Source organism: Aspergillus steynii (genome assembly GCF_002849105.1).
Source record: "Aspergillus steynii IBT 23096 chromosome Unknown P170scaffold_5, whole genome shotgun sequence".
Classification (NCBI taxonomy): Eukaryota; Fungi; Ascomycota; class Eurotiomycetes; order Eurotiales; family Aspergillaceae; genus Aspergillus; species Aspergillus steynii.
The window spans coordinates 1221683-1237464 of NW_020194402.1; the positions used below are offsets into that span (position 1 = coordinate 1221683).

Consider the following 15782-nt stretch of genomic DNA (forward strand, 5'->3'; position numbering starts at 1 on the left):
TCTAGGCCAGATATTACAAAAAATTGCGAAATCCTTGCAGAATATATAGCCAAACTTTATTTAAACTATATAAATACAGTAAATCACCTGATTTTATTTATTTATAGAACCCGATTTAATTTAATTTAATATAGTCTTAATTTAATAGATTAATTAAAATTACTACTAATTTTCAAAATAGCTAGTAATACAGATTATACAGATTTATTATAAAGAAAGTCATCTAAAGGCTTTATATATTATTTATTTAGCAGACCTATTAATTAGTCAGCTAGAAAGTAAAAAATGATTACCCTATCTACTACTGAAATAGAATTATTAGCCCTAACTACGGCTAGTAAGTATTTTCTATAGTAAAAATACTTATTTACTACTATAGGATTTAATCCTAAAGAAAAATTATATATTTATTATAATAATTATTAAACAATTGACCTGCTTACTAAGCCTAATTTAATTTATAAAACTAAATTAAAATATATAAATATTAATAATCACTGGCTCAGGCAAGAAATCAAGAAAAAATCTATTAAATTAAAATAGATCTCTTGTCACAGTGCAACCTGGCACCATGCAGCTGTGTTCTGTTCTGTTCTGTTTCTGCCAGTTTCTCCCGTACCTGTTCTTCCTGCCTGGGGTTTATATATGCAAGCGCAGTGCAAAGCCTTTGGCTTTGCATACTAGTCTTTTGTTTAGTGCAGTGGTTTAGCTTTTGAATGCGCCCAAAGGCAACACCATGACATCTCTATTAATTAAATAATTACAGACAGCCTTACCAAACGCCTGACTAAATAAGAACATGCGAAATTTACTAAATAACTGAATATAGTTAATATTTAATATCTTATTAAATAATAATTAATTATTTATCAAATGGGGTCACCTGACATCACATGATTTACCGGAATCACCTGATTTACCCCTACAATCGAAATTTACTACGACTTTACTTTCACTTTATTGAACTCTCACTTCCACCACCAAATTGTATGGGAAAAGTGAGGTCAAACTGAGCTCAAAGTGAGCGAAAATTGAAAAGATCAGATTTCTGAAGAATTTCTTATTTTGGACTAGCTTACCTTCCTATTTAGGAAACACCTGACTACTTCCTAATTAGGAAACACCTAAATTAGGAAACACCTGACTACTTCCTAATTAAGGAATACCTAACTGTTTCCTATTTAGGAAATATCTGATCGCAAGAAACATATGATAATTAGAAAACCAGTTATTATCTATTTCCTAATTTGGAAATTAAAAGTTTATTCTTTTATGTTTGCAATGTTTGATTTATTTCAAATGTCTATAAATATGCAGACAATCCCCTGCATATTTTCATTCTTTTTGACAAGTTGATTTTACTGTTTCAATTTGACAAGTTGATTTCATCTATTCAATTTACTTATTGATTCATTCATTCATTAATCAATTTCACCCTTTCTTATCAATTCAATTAAAGTTGAATAATCGAAACCTTTGAGCTATCATTCTATAAGGTATTGCTCTAGGATCAGGTGACTACCACCTTCCTATTCGATCCTAGCCTACCTTCGACGTCTGACATTATTTAACACTTGCAGTTTTAATTAATACTTTATTAATTTAAACTAAAGAGGTATATTAATTAGGGTTATCTAATATTACCTGATTTATTAAAATCACCTGATCTTACTTTATAACTGAAATTATTTAAAATTTATTATAACTTTATTTTTATTTTATTGAACTCTCACTTCCACCATTAAATTATATAGGAAAAGTGAGGTGAAACTAAGCTTAATATAAGTAGAAAATAAAAAAGAAAAATTTTTAAAGAATTTCTTATTTTAGACTAGCTTATCTTTTTAATTAAAAAATCACTGGTTACTAGAATCCTATAAAAATTAAAAAACATAATTTAATAAATTTCCTATTTAGGAAATTAAAAGTTTATTTTAACCACTGTAATTAATAGCTTTGTTTAGATAATCAATACAAAGGGTCTAAAATATCTTGCCTATTTATTTTATAAGCCATAAAGTAAATATTACTACCCTAATTATTCTAATATTATTTAAATAATTTTATTATAATTTATATATTAAATCTTGATTATTTTAATTATTTTAATTATGAAATCTTGATCATTTAATTATTTAAATAATTAAATATTAATCTAATAATAATCTATGAGGTTAATCTTGAAGGCCTAGGTTAATAATATAACTTATAGATAAAGGCCTAAAAAGATCTAATAATTCCATATTTGCAATATTTGCTTAGGGCCAGATTAAATTAGCCCTGATTTAATTATCTATAAATATATAATTAATAACCTGTATTAATTTATTCTTTTCATTAAGTTGATTTATCTACTTAATTTATTCAATTAAATTTTATTCATTCATTCAATCAATTTCACCTATCTACATGCATAGCGAATGGTAGGACCTCTGGTCTATCTATTTCAGATCTAGGTGGTCCAGGTGAACTGTTTACTTCATCTGACTGATCGATTTTCCTTATTCTATCTAGCCATTTGAAATTTCTATTCAACCCACGTGACCTACCTACCCCATCTGACAACAGGTAATAGGTATAGGTCCTGACCTTGGACCTGACCCATGGGTTTAGGTCCTAATCTTGGACCCATGACGGGTTTTGTCGAGGTCTACTCCTATAGTCTGGTTGCTCCGTGTTCCGCACTGAGATAAACACCGGTGATAAATTTTTAGTTATTAAAAACTTTTAGTATTTATTAATATTATTTATATAAATTTTTTATTTATTTATTTATAATTTACTAGTAATTTTTAATTAGAGTTATTTTTAATATATTTTAATTAATTTATAATAAAATTTATAAATATTTCATATTTATTAATTCAATATTTACTAATAATTTTTAATTAACTAATTTTATTCTTTTAAAAGTAGCTTTTATTCTAATTTTACCACCTGACCAACTTTTATGTATTGAAAGATTACGACCCGGCGAGCTAAATTATGAAAATTTACTAGTAATTTTCAATATTTTATTGAAAAACCCGGCCACCCGACGACCTGGCGATACTGACCTGGCGATACTGACCCGGCGACCTGACGAGCGAATTACCTCTTGCACAACCTCCAGAAGTACCTCCAAAATGTTATCGATGCCACTGTTTAGGAACGTGGGATATTACACGCCGATCAAATCGCAAGGGAAACGCAGGGCGTCCTTACTATAAATGTAATCACTGCAGAAAATTTCTCTGCTTTGCTGATGATCGTGGTAATGACCCGTCTAATCCATCATGCTATTGCGGGCGTTCGAGCAAACTTCAAGTCGCTGGCTATGATAAAGTGGTTGCAAGAGGATTGCATTGTGTCTGTCGGATAGGTGAATGTGGTTTCTACAGCCCATGCAAAGACACTCAGGGTCGTCATCTTCAAGTGGCATCAGAAGACCTTCTGGACCGCTTCATAAACCTGCGTATCGTTTGAAGTATTTCAAAGGAATAAAAAACTTGCCAAATAGATTCAACGTGCTACCGAAAATGAAGCGCCGAGCCGTCCGCGCTGTCTATTATGGATATCCTACCAGTTGGTGTCTAATTTTGTTTTCGACTCTCGCTAAGGAGCATATTGCCATATTACAAAAACACATCAGACTTTTGTTCCACTACCTGTACCTGAAGCTTTTCATTTCGTTTTCTTCCCTTGCCCGGTTACGGAAAGAGTGTGATTAACTGTTGACTGAGTCAGTTAAGTTAGTAAGTGCTTCAGTGCCCACAGGTCTCAGCGCTTAGATATAGCGAAAACTGGGGAAATTAGTGCTGAAACATATCTACCAATCAGCTCGTGCTGTGGCAGCGATGTGTTGTCCTCAGGAGGTACAGCTGCTGCGAAGCGGGGTAGACCTTGTCCCAGAAAACTGTTCGTAACCCCATCCAAGGCCATGCTCCGAGCTTCCAGTGCAATCTTTTAACATCCTATAGTCCCACTACCAGCAACCAGATTCAACATGCCACGCAAGGGACGCAAAGCTGCGAAATTGTGGTCGCTCCACCCGAAGCTTCATGACGACATAGCACAGCTGTTAGACGAGGAAGGTCTTCAAATAGACTTCTTTGACGCCGATGATGAGGAAACCAACATTGAGGAACGGGACACGAACGTCATGGGCCGATTCATCTGCCAAAACAAGGGATGTAACTCCAGTGGTTGGTCGAGCAAAAAGATAGCGATTACAATTCGCATGTACTCCCAACAGCGATACAATGCGCGGGTGTATCACCAGCGATGCAGAAATTGCAGAACCGTTGGTCGGCTCATCCTAGATAGCGGGTGCTATGCGGAAAGAGTGACATACTGGCTCAAAAAATGGAATGGATTTGAGGTACGGCAGCCCGATTATTCTGGCCAGAGCAGAGGTCCGCACGATAGTGAACTGTGTGAAGGGTGTAAAGTTGGTCATTGTCCAAACTCGAATGAGGATTTAGCATTGGTGCTGGCTAGGTAAGATTCGTACCTGGAGTTCTAGTATAGTAACCAATTTTTCTAGATTGTCGATCTGAGCGATGCGCTACCTGGTATGCAAGGGCCAACCATCCCGCCCGAGGAGGCACAGCTTTGAGACGGAGATTTCAGGGTCGAAACTCTAATAAGATCGATTAACAGTCTGGCGTTACTACTTGATTTTTGGCTTTCTGGTGTATGACTCTCAGTATGAAATCTATTAGCACCGCTTATTTAAGAGCAGCTGCTTATAGTTAAAGGCCATAAAATAACATAAGACCCTTCTAGAGGGCTTAAGCCTAATCTCTTCCTTAATACCTCATCTCCATATTAAAAAAGGAATGCGAGATAGAATGTAGAACAGCGGGATTAGGAAAAGAGCACACCAAGTTAAAGCAAATCTTAGTTTACTATGGTGGTATACTGTTCAATAAGACCATATAGAAAAGCGTGCTCGCGACAATATATAAACTTATAGAAGAATCTATAGAACCCTCCAAGCCCATAATGGAATAATAAGGCAGAGCTCTACAAAGATAAACACTAAGCTTCCTCCAAAAACCAGGCTATAGTAAGTCCACGCATTGTTAGGACAGAGTTTGGCAACTTGGCAGGCAACAGCCCAAGGGAGGACATAGAGAATGTTAGAGGCGAGAGACTGGCCTAGATACCACGGTAGACAGGTAGCTAATAGTATGGTCGCCAGCCGAGTGGATATCGCATATAGTATATAGCACCTGTATATACCTTTGTAAGATATTGGAGTCCGCATAAGAGGGCTGTTGCAGTCCTCACTAATCTATCATTTGTTATATGTGTGTTATGATTTTAGTTACCGACTTTCATTGACTGAGATAGAACGCAAATGGTTTGCAGCTAAATATGGCAAGGAATATACAAAGTGGCATCTTAATAATTACTGCAATAGCAGCAGCAAGAAACGCTGGTCGTGTTACCACTAAAGAAGGTGAAGATCTCAGGAAAAACAGTCGTTCACGTCAAGGGATTAGAGCATACTAAAAAAAACCTTTTATTTCCCACGTTGTACACCAGTAATTCTAGATGCTGTCTAGGCATGTCCGACAAATGCTAATGATGTCGCTTCTAAAGCCTGAACTAGTACCATAACTAATCCCCATCTGATCATGGTGAAAATACCCCAGGCCGTGGCGTAATCTGCCGACATGGCGACGATCCCGGCCACCAGCCAGAGATAAAGCATATTCCGAATGGCTGACTCTATAAAGGCGATCGAACCTGGCTTGAGAAGCGTAAACAGGGCAGATAGACTAAGTATATCCTCGCTCCAGAGATGTCTAAGCCTGGTACTTGCCCTTTTAGTAGAACTAAAGAAATAAAACAAGCCTGAGAGCGCTACGACCATTTTATAGGTCAGACGGACCGCGGCCTGCAAATTGACGTTAGGGTTCCAGCCGCTTACATGGAACTTGGATATCAATAATAGATCTAATACAAGGTTTACCATAATCTTGACGGAGCTTATCAAGAGAGGGATATTTGGCTTATCTAAAGCCCTTGTGGTATTCGACGTCGCAACTTCAATGGCGGAACTAAGAGCCGAGAACACACTAGTTCGGACATAGGTGGTACTAGCCTTTTGGACCTTACGTGGGACAAAGGTCGCAGCGAATGCTGCAGCAGCACCAGTAAATATAATGCTTATAGCAAGTCCTAGGAGTGACTGAAATGTTATTAGAGTATATGTGAGTCCCAGACGAGATTTGTATATTCGCGTGGATTTGTTAGCAATAGTTACCCAGATTGTGCGTGGAAGACCTTCGTTGAGGACCTCTGTGATAGTACTAATATAGGTATAGGCGTCTGTTGTGACTACTAAGGAGGAGTCAATGTTAGAAATCCAGATCTTGACTAAGGTACTGTATAGCGTAGGAAGTATAAAGGCGCCGATATTAAGTAGCAGAGCTTTAATATAGCTGGGGATAATTATTAGATAGCTAATCGCTCATTCTCTTGGACATTTATGTACTTATCTTGAACACGAGGCCCAAGGGATTCGATCAAAGTCCCATCAACCTGAAGGGGGGTATCACTTGCAAGGAGAAATTATGGCCCGTTGCCAATGTTTGATTAGTTTATTAGTGCTCGTTTTCGCGAACACTCGTTGTAAACGAGCCAAACACCACCGCGCCCAAAGAAAGAAAGCCGAAACTAGAGGCCTTTTCCGTCGCACTTGGCGCAAGAGCGGAGCAGAACCCATTCTCCGGCGAGCTGGCAGCAATGGCACACGCATTGAAGACACTACCAGTACAGAAACTGTACAGAACCACGCTGTAGTAACTAGCAACAACCAAGTAACACAGGCTCGCTGAGAACAAAAATTTAACATATTTGGGAGAGATGAGAAGGTATGTTGTAATAGAAATGGCCTTGACGTCACTATTACACATAAGGACGTGAACACTAATGATTAAGTTTATCTGAATTGAATATTCTAATCTAACAAGTGATCATAGACTATGTCATCTAGTTACATACATACTATCACACCTAGCTTTTTGGTTTGTGGGCGTGTCGTCATATACAAACAGCAAGAAAGGCTGAGAGATAGTTCTTTTCTCCGCAAACGGAAAAAATAAAGCTATAAATATCGTGTTCCCACCTAGCTTTCCTTCTCTTTCACAGTTATACCAGATAGAAGCAATATCTATTCGGATACGTTAATCCAAACACATTCACTATAATCTATTTATTGGCGAGTGTATCAGGGACAATGATCCCGGAGGTAAGGAACTGAGGATATCACAAGCATACATAATATCATACAGTATCTGACAGACAATGCCAGACATTCTCGTCGGTTCATGTCGGTTCCACGCCTATTTTTGGCGTTGTTAGTGGCCAATACAGCATCTTAGTTGCTAATAATGAGGGGTCATTGATTATATATGCCCCAGAAAGTACAAGTGATGGGTCCAAGTACATAAAGTTACCAGTTAAGATTGGTGATGCTCCCGCAACAGCGGACAAGGGTACTTCGGTTGCAGTAGCTGCCTATACATCATCCGTGCTGGTTTGTCCACCATGATGTCCAACGTTTCTCAAGCTAATTTTACATTATGAAGACCGCCACTATTCACTTATATTACGTTAAAAACGGGATATTGAGCGACCTTACATTGGTAATCGCGCCAGACAACAAACCAGCCTCGGCTCTGAAAGATAAATCCTGGTATACTGGGACGATCGCGACAAGGGAAATTTCTCCTATAGGCAGCATTTCGGCTTCTGAAGGTTCTGAGTTTCAAGCTAGAGTGTATACCGTTGCAAAGAATGACCCTGATGTATACACTGTTATATACAGTCCACAGGGCGCCAGCTACTGGTTTACGGATCGAATTAAGCCTTGAGAACCTTTGCCGGCCAAAGTCTGCTCAAGGGTAAAAATAAAATCATACTGCTTGTGTTGATGGAGAAAAATGACAGAAATATGATCCGGGGATAAGGAGTGCCATATGCCAAACGTCATGTACAGAGCCTTGGTATGGGTTTTTACCTTAAATTAGAGGTTTTCCCCATGCTGTTATGCGAATGCAAGGGCTATCTGGATTCATTATAAGTACTGTGCTAATATATACAATAAGTACTGATTAATTATTTCATTCGAATTCACCGCTTCTTATACTATAGCAGATGAGAGGGCACTAACCGGGAAATAAGTGTTAGTAAGTTTATTAATAGAGTGATTGGTGGTGCCCTTGGCGCAGTTAGTAGTGAGTTTGCAACTGGCTCACTCAAGACCACCACTAAACCCAGCTGAGTTAAGCTGGGCCATGTGCTCTTGTCAAAGAATACTGGGGTGCCATTAACTAGTTTTTTACTAGCTGCTAACTGGTTCCAGTACTGTTGCCTGAATCGGTTCCAAGAAGTCCCTTCGGACCGTCGGCTTGGCTGGTTGATAGGACTTTCTTGACTCGGCTGATGGCTTAATAACCTGGGATAGCTGATAACTTGTCTCCTGTAGATCACAAGTTTTCACGAAAAGCATTTTTAGGCTGGACAAATTTCAGATTCGAGGCATACGGCTACTATTGGTTATACCAAGTCCAGGTAGTCCATACAGGCACTGCACTGGTACATCATTTAAAAGAGTCATCTGGCATGGAAATAGAGACATAACTTACTCAAATACCTGAGTCATCCTAAAATCGTCCATTCGGTTTCCAGCGCTCGTCTGTCTTGTTATGAAACCAATAGTTCCAGTCATCGCAAGTCTTATTTGACTGAGCCATCTCCCATTTCTGCCTGCCCAAAATCTGACAAAAAGCCTCTTTCTGTCCTAAAACCTGAAGTGCAAAGCCCAACGACACATGCCACGCTATATGGTAATGAAGTAGCCAAGCACCGGGTTTGTCAATTTTGAACGCAATGGCGACGTAACCATTACCAGGAAGTAGAGTGACATCGCGACGGGGAGGATTATATTTAGCGTGAGATTGAGAGATTTGGGTCCTTGGTACGGGGACTCCGATTGTTCTAGCACGGCGAAGTCATGACCATGCAGATGAATCTGAAGTAAATGAGCGTACAAATCAGTTTCATGGCACATTAGTTACTGTAGCGGGATGGACCAACTCACCGGCTGGGCTGAAGGGCTCAGGTTGCCCCAAGGGATCCATGAAATATCGCCCGGATTCACCGCCCCTTTTATGACCATGTATATCCAATAGTCTCACCTGCCCCGTGTTCGACTCGATGTATAGTAGATTTTTGTTTGACGAGTGGACCAGGCAAAAATCGCGGGCGCATTTTTCTACGTGGTCTGTTCAGTAAAGCGCGATGGTCATACAGCTCAGCTCTTGGGGAGGTGTCCACTCATATTAAGCCCCCCCCCACAATTAGACTCTACCCTCAGAACTTATCCGTCTTATGCAGGAACCAAAGTACTCTAGAGAACATATCAAAGCCCGGTCGCGGGATCAAGAAATGGAATAATGTAGCATTATCTGTCTCAAATAATAAAATCCCCTCAAACTTTCTAGGCTGTTCTAGATTCTCGCGCACAAATTCAAACCAATAAAAACATGCGTCCATGCCTACGGCGGATAACAGCGGCCATGCGGAAAAAATCATTTTTTACTATAATTAGTAATCTCATAAAGTGGATCTGCCGGCAGAATCTAATATTAAAACTATATATACACTAACTTGCTTGGCTTTATTATTCGGCTACTAGTCCTAAATATTATATAGAGGTATAAGTTTTACTTTAATATTATATATAGATATTTTATATAATTAAGATGCTTTTAATTAAAAAAATAATTAATTTATTTAATCTAAGATAATTAGATTATCTTTATTAAAGATTAATAAAATCTATAAAAGTATAATTTTATTTTTTTCTTGTCACCGGCGCTTATCTCAGCGCGGAACACGGAACAACTGGACTGCCGGAGGTCTGTAGGGTTGCTGAGGTATTCAGTAGAGTTGGCATTCGGGACCGCAAAACCCGCATCTGTACCGCACTGAACCTTATGAGGTGCGGATTCGGTCCCTAGGGGTAGAATCCGTAATAGATTCGGATTCTGAAGGTTCAATCCGCAGCAGATTTGCGGATTACCAAAATTTATAGCTTTTTAAAAAAATTAATTAAAAATAATTAAAAATAATATATATATAATTTATATATTAATTTATATAAATATTATTTTTTAAAATTTTTAACTAATTTATTTGCTGAGTTATTAAAGAAAAAAATTAAAAAACAAGTTAGTTTAGAAGATATATAGTAGATATATATATATCTACTTGCACTAAATCAATTTGGTAGTATAAAATAAAAGAATTAAAATAATAAGTTAAATAAATTAATTAAAATTAATTAAAAATAATATATATATAAATATAGACATAAATTATATATAAATAATTTTGAATTATTTTTTATTAATTTATTTAACTTATTATTTTAATTTTTTTATTCTATACCACTAAATTAATTTAGTGTAAGTAAATATATATATATCTATTATATACCTTCTGAATTAACTTATTTTTTAATTTTTTTCTTTAATAACTTAGCAAATAAATTAGTTAAAAATTTTAAAAAATAATATTTATATAAATCAATATATAAATTATATATATATTATTTTTAATTATTTTTAATTAATTCTTTTAAAAAACTATAAATTTTAATAATCTATAAATCTATTACGGATTAAACCTTTAGAATCTAAATCTATTACAGATTCTACCCCTAGGGACCGAATCCGCACCTAATAGGGTTCGGTGTAGTGCGGATGCGGGTTTTGCGGTCCTGAATGCCAACTCTAGCCCTAACTAACCTGTCTAAGCTATATTAAGCAGATATATTCTTCTTACAGAGCTTATATAAAAAAATATTAACTAATTCTTTATTAATTACTTCTTTAAAATACTACAGCCAGACTTGTAAAAAGATATTAAATAGGCCCCTAAACTACTAACTAATAAAAGGCTAAAGAATCTTATTAAAACAGGTACCCTAGTAGAATAATATAAATAATTAATAAAATAAAATAAGGAATCTTACTAAATATTATAATTATATAATAGATTATTTTTTAAAGATAAATATTCCTCTTAAGGAGGAAACTTTTTTTAAGAAAAGAACTCCTAAAATAGTTTCTTTATTTCTTAAAATAATTTTTTAACTTTTTAGGGTAATAATATATTATATATAAAATATAAGTATTTTAAAAAAAATAGCTATTTTAAGTAGTAGGCCTTTAGAGAAAAAAGAAAATACCTAAATAAAAATAAATATTATTTTATTTATAAAAAGGAAGAGTATTATTTTTAAAATTATTATTTCTAAAAAAATAAAAAATTATTTATAAATATAATTTTTAATAGAGCAGAACTTTTAATAATAAAAAAAAATAATTTTTTTTCAATAAAAAAATATATTTCTAATCCTTAATATAATTAAATCTAATATCTTATTATAATTCTTCCCTCTTTATATAGATATTTAACTACATATAAAGAAAAAATAAGTTATTATAAATTTAATATTAGATATAGGGGCAGATAATAATTTTATATTATATTATTAGTTAAAAAGTAAGGTTTTTAATTTAATATTAGTTAAATATTAGTCCCTGTCTGTTTCATTAAAAATCAGATAATATTTTAATACAGAATACTATAAAAAGATATAAAAGTCTTTAATTTAGATAATAATATATATAATTATATTATATAATTTTATATTATTAATATAGCAAATTATAATATTATACTTAACAGAAGCTAAATAAGTTTTATGAATCTTAATTTTAATATTATCATAAAAATCTAATAATATTATAATAGATTACCGACAATCAGCTTAATATCTTATTATTAATTTAAATAACACTACCATACTAAAGAATCTAAAATACTATTTAAAATAATTATATTAAAATAGGAAACTCCTAGTCTCCCTAAGTAATATATCTAATTTAAAAAGTATTCTCTAAATAAAAGGTAATATCTATATTAATAAGATTAATAAAATATATTATTTTATTAAAGTCTAATATAGAATCTCTGTATAAATCTTTATATAATATATTTTATATTAAGTTAAAAACACTATAAGACTATTTAAATAAAATAATTAAAAAAGAATAGATTTAGTCCTTTAGTAAATCTGTTACGGCCCCTATTTTGTATATTAAAAAACCTAATAATAGCTTATAATTATATATAAACTACTAGAGATTAAATAAAATTATAAATTAATTAAAAAATACTAAAATTTTTATAAAACTAGACCTGTATAATATTTATTATTAAATATATATTTATTAAAAAGATAAATAAAAAACAGCTTTTTAAACTTACTATAAACAGTATAAATATATAATAATACTATTTAAATTATATAATACTCCCTCTATATTCCAGGCCTATATAAATAAGGCACTATAAGGGATTTTTAATAATTATTATATTATTTATTTTAATAATATCTTTATTTTCTTAAAAAGAGAAAAAAAATGTATTTAATATATTAATAAAATATTAGAATATTTAGAATATTATAATCTTTTTATAAAAATATTAAAATATATATTCTATATAAAAGAAGTCTATTTCTTGGGCTTTATTATTAACTAAAAAAAGATTTAATTAAATTTTTCTTAATTAAATATAATTATATAATAGCCAGAGCTATAATTAGTTTATAATATTTAAATATTTTTAGGATTTACTAGATTCTTTAGAAGATTTATTTATTAATATATAATAATTATTACTCTTTTTATTAACCTACTAAAAAAGTTAAAAATAAAAGAATAATTTTAAATAATATTTAAAAGATATATTATTTTTAAAAAGTTAAAAAAAATATTTACAAAACTACTAATATTAGAATATTATAATTTTAAATAATAATATCTTATAATTGTAGATATTTTAGGCTATATAATAGCTAGTATTATTTTATAATCTATAAATAAATTATAAGGGTCCTATAGATAAAAGGCTTAAAAATTAATTATTTTTTATTTAAAGAAGCTTAAAGACACTAAATAATAATAAAAAAAATATATAACTAAAAATTATTAATAATTATTAAATATTTTAAAATATAGTAGTATTATCTTACAGGTGGACTGTAGATAGTTTATATATAAATTAATTATATAAACTTTAAATATTTTTTTATAATAAAGATTTTAAATATAAAATAAACTTAATAAGCTAAACTACTTATAGCTTATAATTTTATAATTAAGTATAAGCCTAGCCATAGAAACCTTATAAATATATTATTAAAATAATAAAATTACTAGCTGAATACTAAAAAAAAATAGAATATTAAAATATTATTAATATTCTAAAAAAAAGTTATAGCTAAAAAACCCTTAAAAATTATTTTTATAAAATAAGATAGATTTTAAGAGATTATTTTAAAAAATAAAAAAAAATTTAAAATTTTTATTTTTAAAAAATAATATTAAAATTAGAATTAATAATATTTATACTCTAGATTATACCGCATTACACGAAAACTAAATTAATATTTAAACTAGTTTATAAAAAAATCAGACTAATAAATAAGTAAATAATAATTATTTATAGGAATACTAACTTAATATATAAATAAATTTATAGGTAGATCAGACTAGTAAGTAAATAAAAAATAATAATATCTTACAGATAAGCTTAATTAGTATATAAAATAATTATAAAAAGATTAAATATAGATCTAATACTAGAGGCCTTAAAGCCTTAATATAATAAATATAACTTAAAAATATCTTTATATGTGTCAGATGAAATGCCAACCCGGGCTCATAACTGTCAGATGGGGTAGGTAGATCACGTGGGTTGAATAGAAATTTCAAATAGCTAGATAGAATAAGGAAATCGATCAGTCAGATAAAGTAAACAGTTCACCTGGACCACCTAGATCTGAAATAGATAGACCAGAGGTCCTACCATTCGCTATGCATGTAGATAGGTGAAATTAATTAAATAAATGAATGAAATTCAATTAAATGAATTAAGTAGGTAAATCAACTTAATAAAAAGAATAAATCAATGCAGGTCATTAACTGCATATTTATAGATAATTAATTAAATCAGGGCTAATTCAATCTGGCCCTAAACAAATATTACAAACATAAAATCATCAGATCCTTCTAGGCCTTTATCTATAAGTCATATCATTAATCTAGGCCTTCAAGATTATCCTCATAGATCATTATTAGATCAATATTTAATCATTTAAATAATCAAATAATCAAGATTTCATGATCAGAATAATCAGAACAATCAAGATTCAACACATAAATCATAATAAAATCATTTAAATAATATCAGAATAACCAGGGTAGCAATATTCACTTTATAGCTTATAAAATAAATAGGCGAGACATTCTGGACCCTTTGTATTGATCATCTGAACAAAGCCATTGATTGCAGTGGTTGAAATAAACTTTTAATTTCCTAAATAGAAAATTTATCAAATTATGTTTTCTGACTTCCATAGGATTCTAGCGACCGGTAATTTCCTAATTAAAAAGGTAAGCTAGTCCAAAATAGGAAATTCTTCAGAAATTTTTCTTTTTCATTTTCCACTCACATTAAGCTTAGTTTCACCTCACTTTTCCCATACAATTTAGTGGTGGAAGTGAGAGTTCAATAAAGTGAAAGTAAAGTTATAGTGAATTTTGAATAATTTTAGTTGTAGGGCTAAATCAGGCGATTCTGATGAATCAGGTGATGTCAGGTGACCCCATTTGACAATATGATATATAATTAATCTATAATATTTATTTAATTAAATTATTTTTTTAGAGGCTTAAAGCCTTAATAAAAAAGGTCTTATATAATATAAAAATATTTTATATATATTTTTAAATATTATACTATAGTAAAAGCTACTATATATTTATTATAATAATTTTTTTACAGGATATTTCAGATAAAATAAAATATTAGATTTTATTTATTAATATTTTTAGTAAGACCTTATACTAAAAAATATAATAAATTATATTACTAACTATATTATTTATTAATATAATAAGGCCCTATATTATTATAAATATAAATAGTTAAATCTTCTATTAGTTCCAGAAAAACTATAATAATTAATAATATTTAATTTTATTACAGGCTTATCACTAGCAGATTATAAAAATTCTGTCTATAATATAATTTTAGTTTTAATAAATAAGTTTACTAAAACAGTATAATATATCTTAATATAAGATATTATTAATATTAAATAGTTAGCTAATATCTTTATAAAGAAGATTATTTATAAATATAAAATATTAAAAAGATTAATTAATAATAAAATATTATTATTTATAAGTAGATACTAGAATAAATTTTATCAGATTTTCTAAGTTAAATACTAAATAAATATAGTATTTTATTTTTAGATTAATAATTAAACAAAATAGTAGAATTAAACTATAAAAATATATTTATATTATTTTATAAACTTCTAACAAAATAATTAGATAAATTAGCTATTACTTATAAAATTTACTTATAATAATTTAACCTATACCTCCTTAAGTATATCTTTAAATTAAGTATTAATCAATTATACCCTTATAATATCTTAATTATCTAACTATAAAAAAAATACAATATAAATTAATTAAATAATAGCAGAAATATGTGAATAGCCTTAGGGAAAAACTAAAAAAATATTTTTAATAAATAATTAAAATATAAAAAATATAAGGTTGAATACCTTGGTGCCTTAAGGGTAAGGCAGCGTGAAAGCAATTGGCTAGGGATATCAAACATATGGTGTATTC

The 15782-nt window shown here is 31.0% G+C and overlaps 2 protein-coding genes across 2 annotated transcripts; one reads left to right on the forward strand and one right to left on the reverse strand.

Annotated features, from left to right (window-relative positions):
* Positions 1-3916: 3916 nt before the first annotated feature.
* On the forward strand, positions 3917-4739 carry P170DRAFT_510581 (3CxxC-type zinc finger protein). The gene is made up of 2 exons (XM_024854794.1): positions 3917-4479; positions 4526-4739. The coding sequence occupies exons 1-2, from the start codon at positions 3986-3988 to the stop codon at positions 4536-4538; spliced, it is 507 nt and encodes a 168-aa protein (XP_024703160.1). The 5' UTR covers positions 3917-3985; the 3' UTR covers positions 4539-4739.
* A 3938-nt stretch (positions 4740-8677) lies between these two features.
* P170DRAFT_437580 (uncharacterized protein) lies at positions 8678-9398 on the reverse strand. The gene is made up of 2 exons (XM_024849401.1): positions 9098-9398; positions 8678-9028 (listed from the first exon to the last, which is right to left on the reverse strand). The coding sequence occupies exons 1-2, from the start codon at positions 9173-9175 to the stop codon at positions 8837-8839; spliced, it is 270 nt and encodes an 89-aa protein (XP_024703161.1). The 5' UTR covers positions 9176-9398; the 3' UTR covers positions 8678-8836.
* Between the last annotated feature and the right edge of the window lie 6384 nt (positions 9399-15782).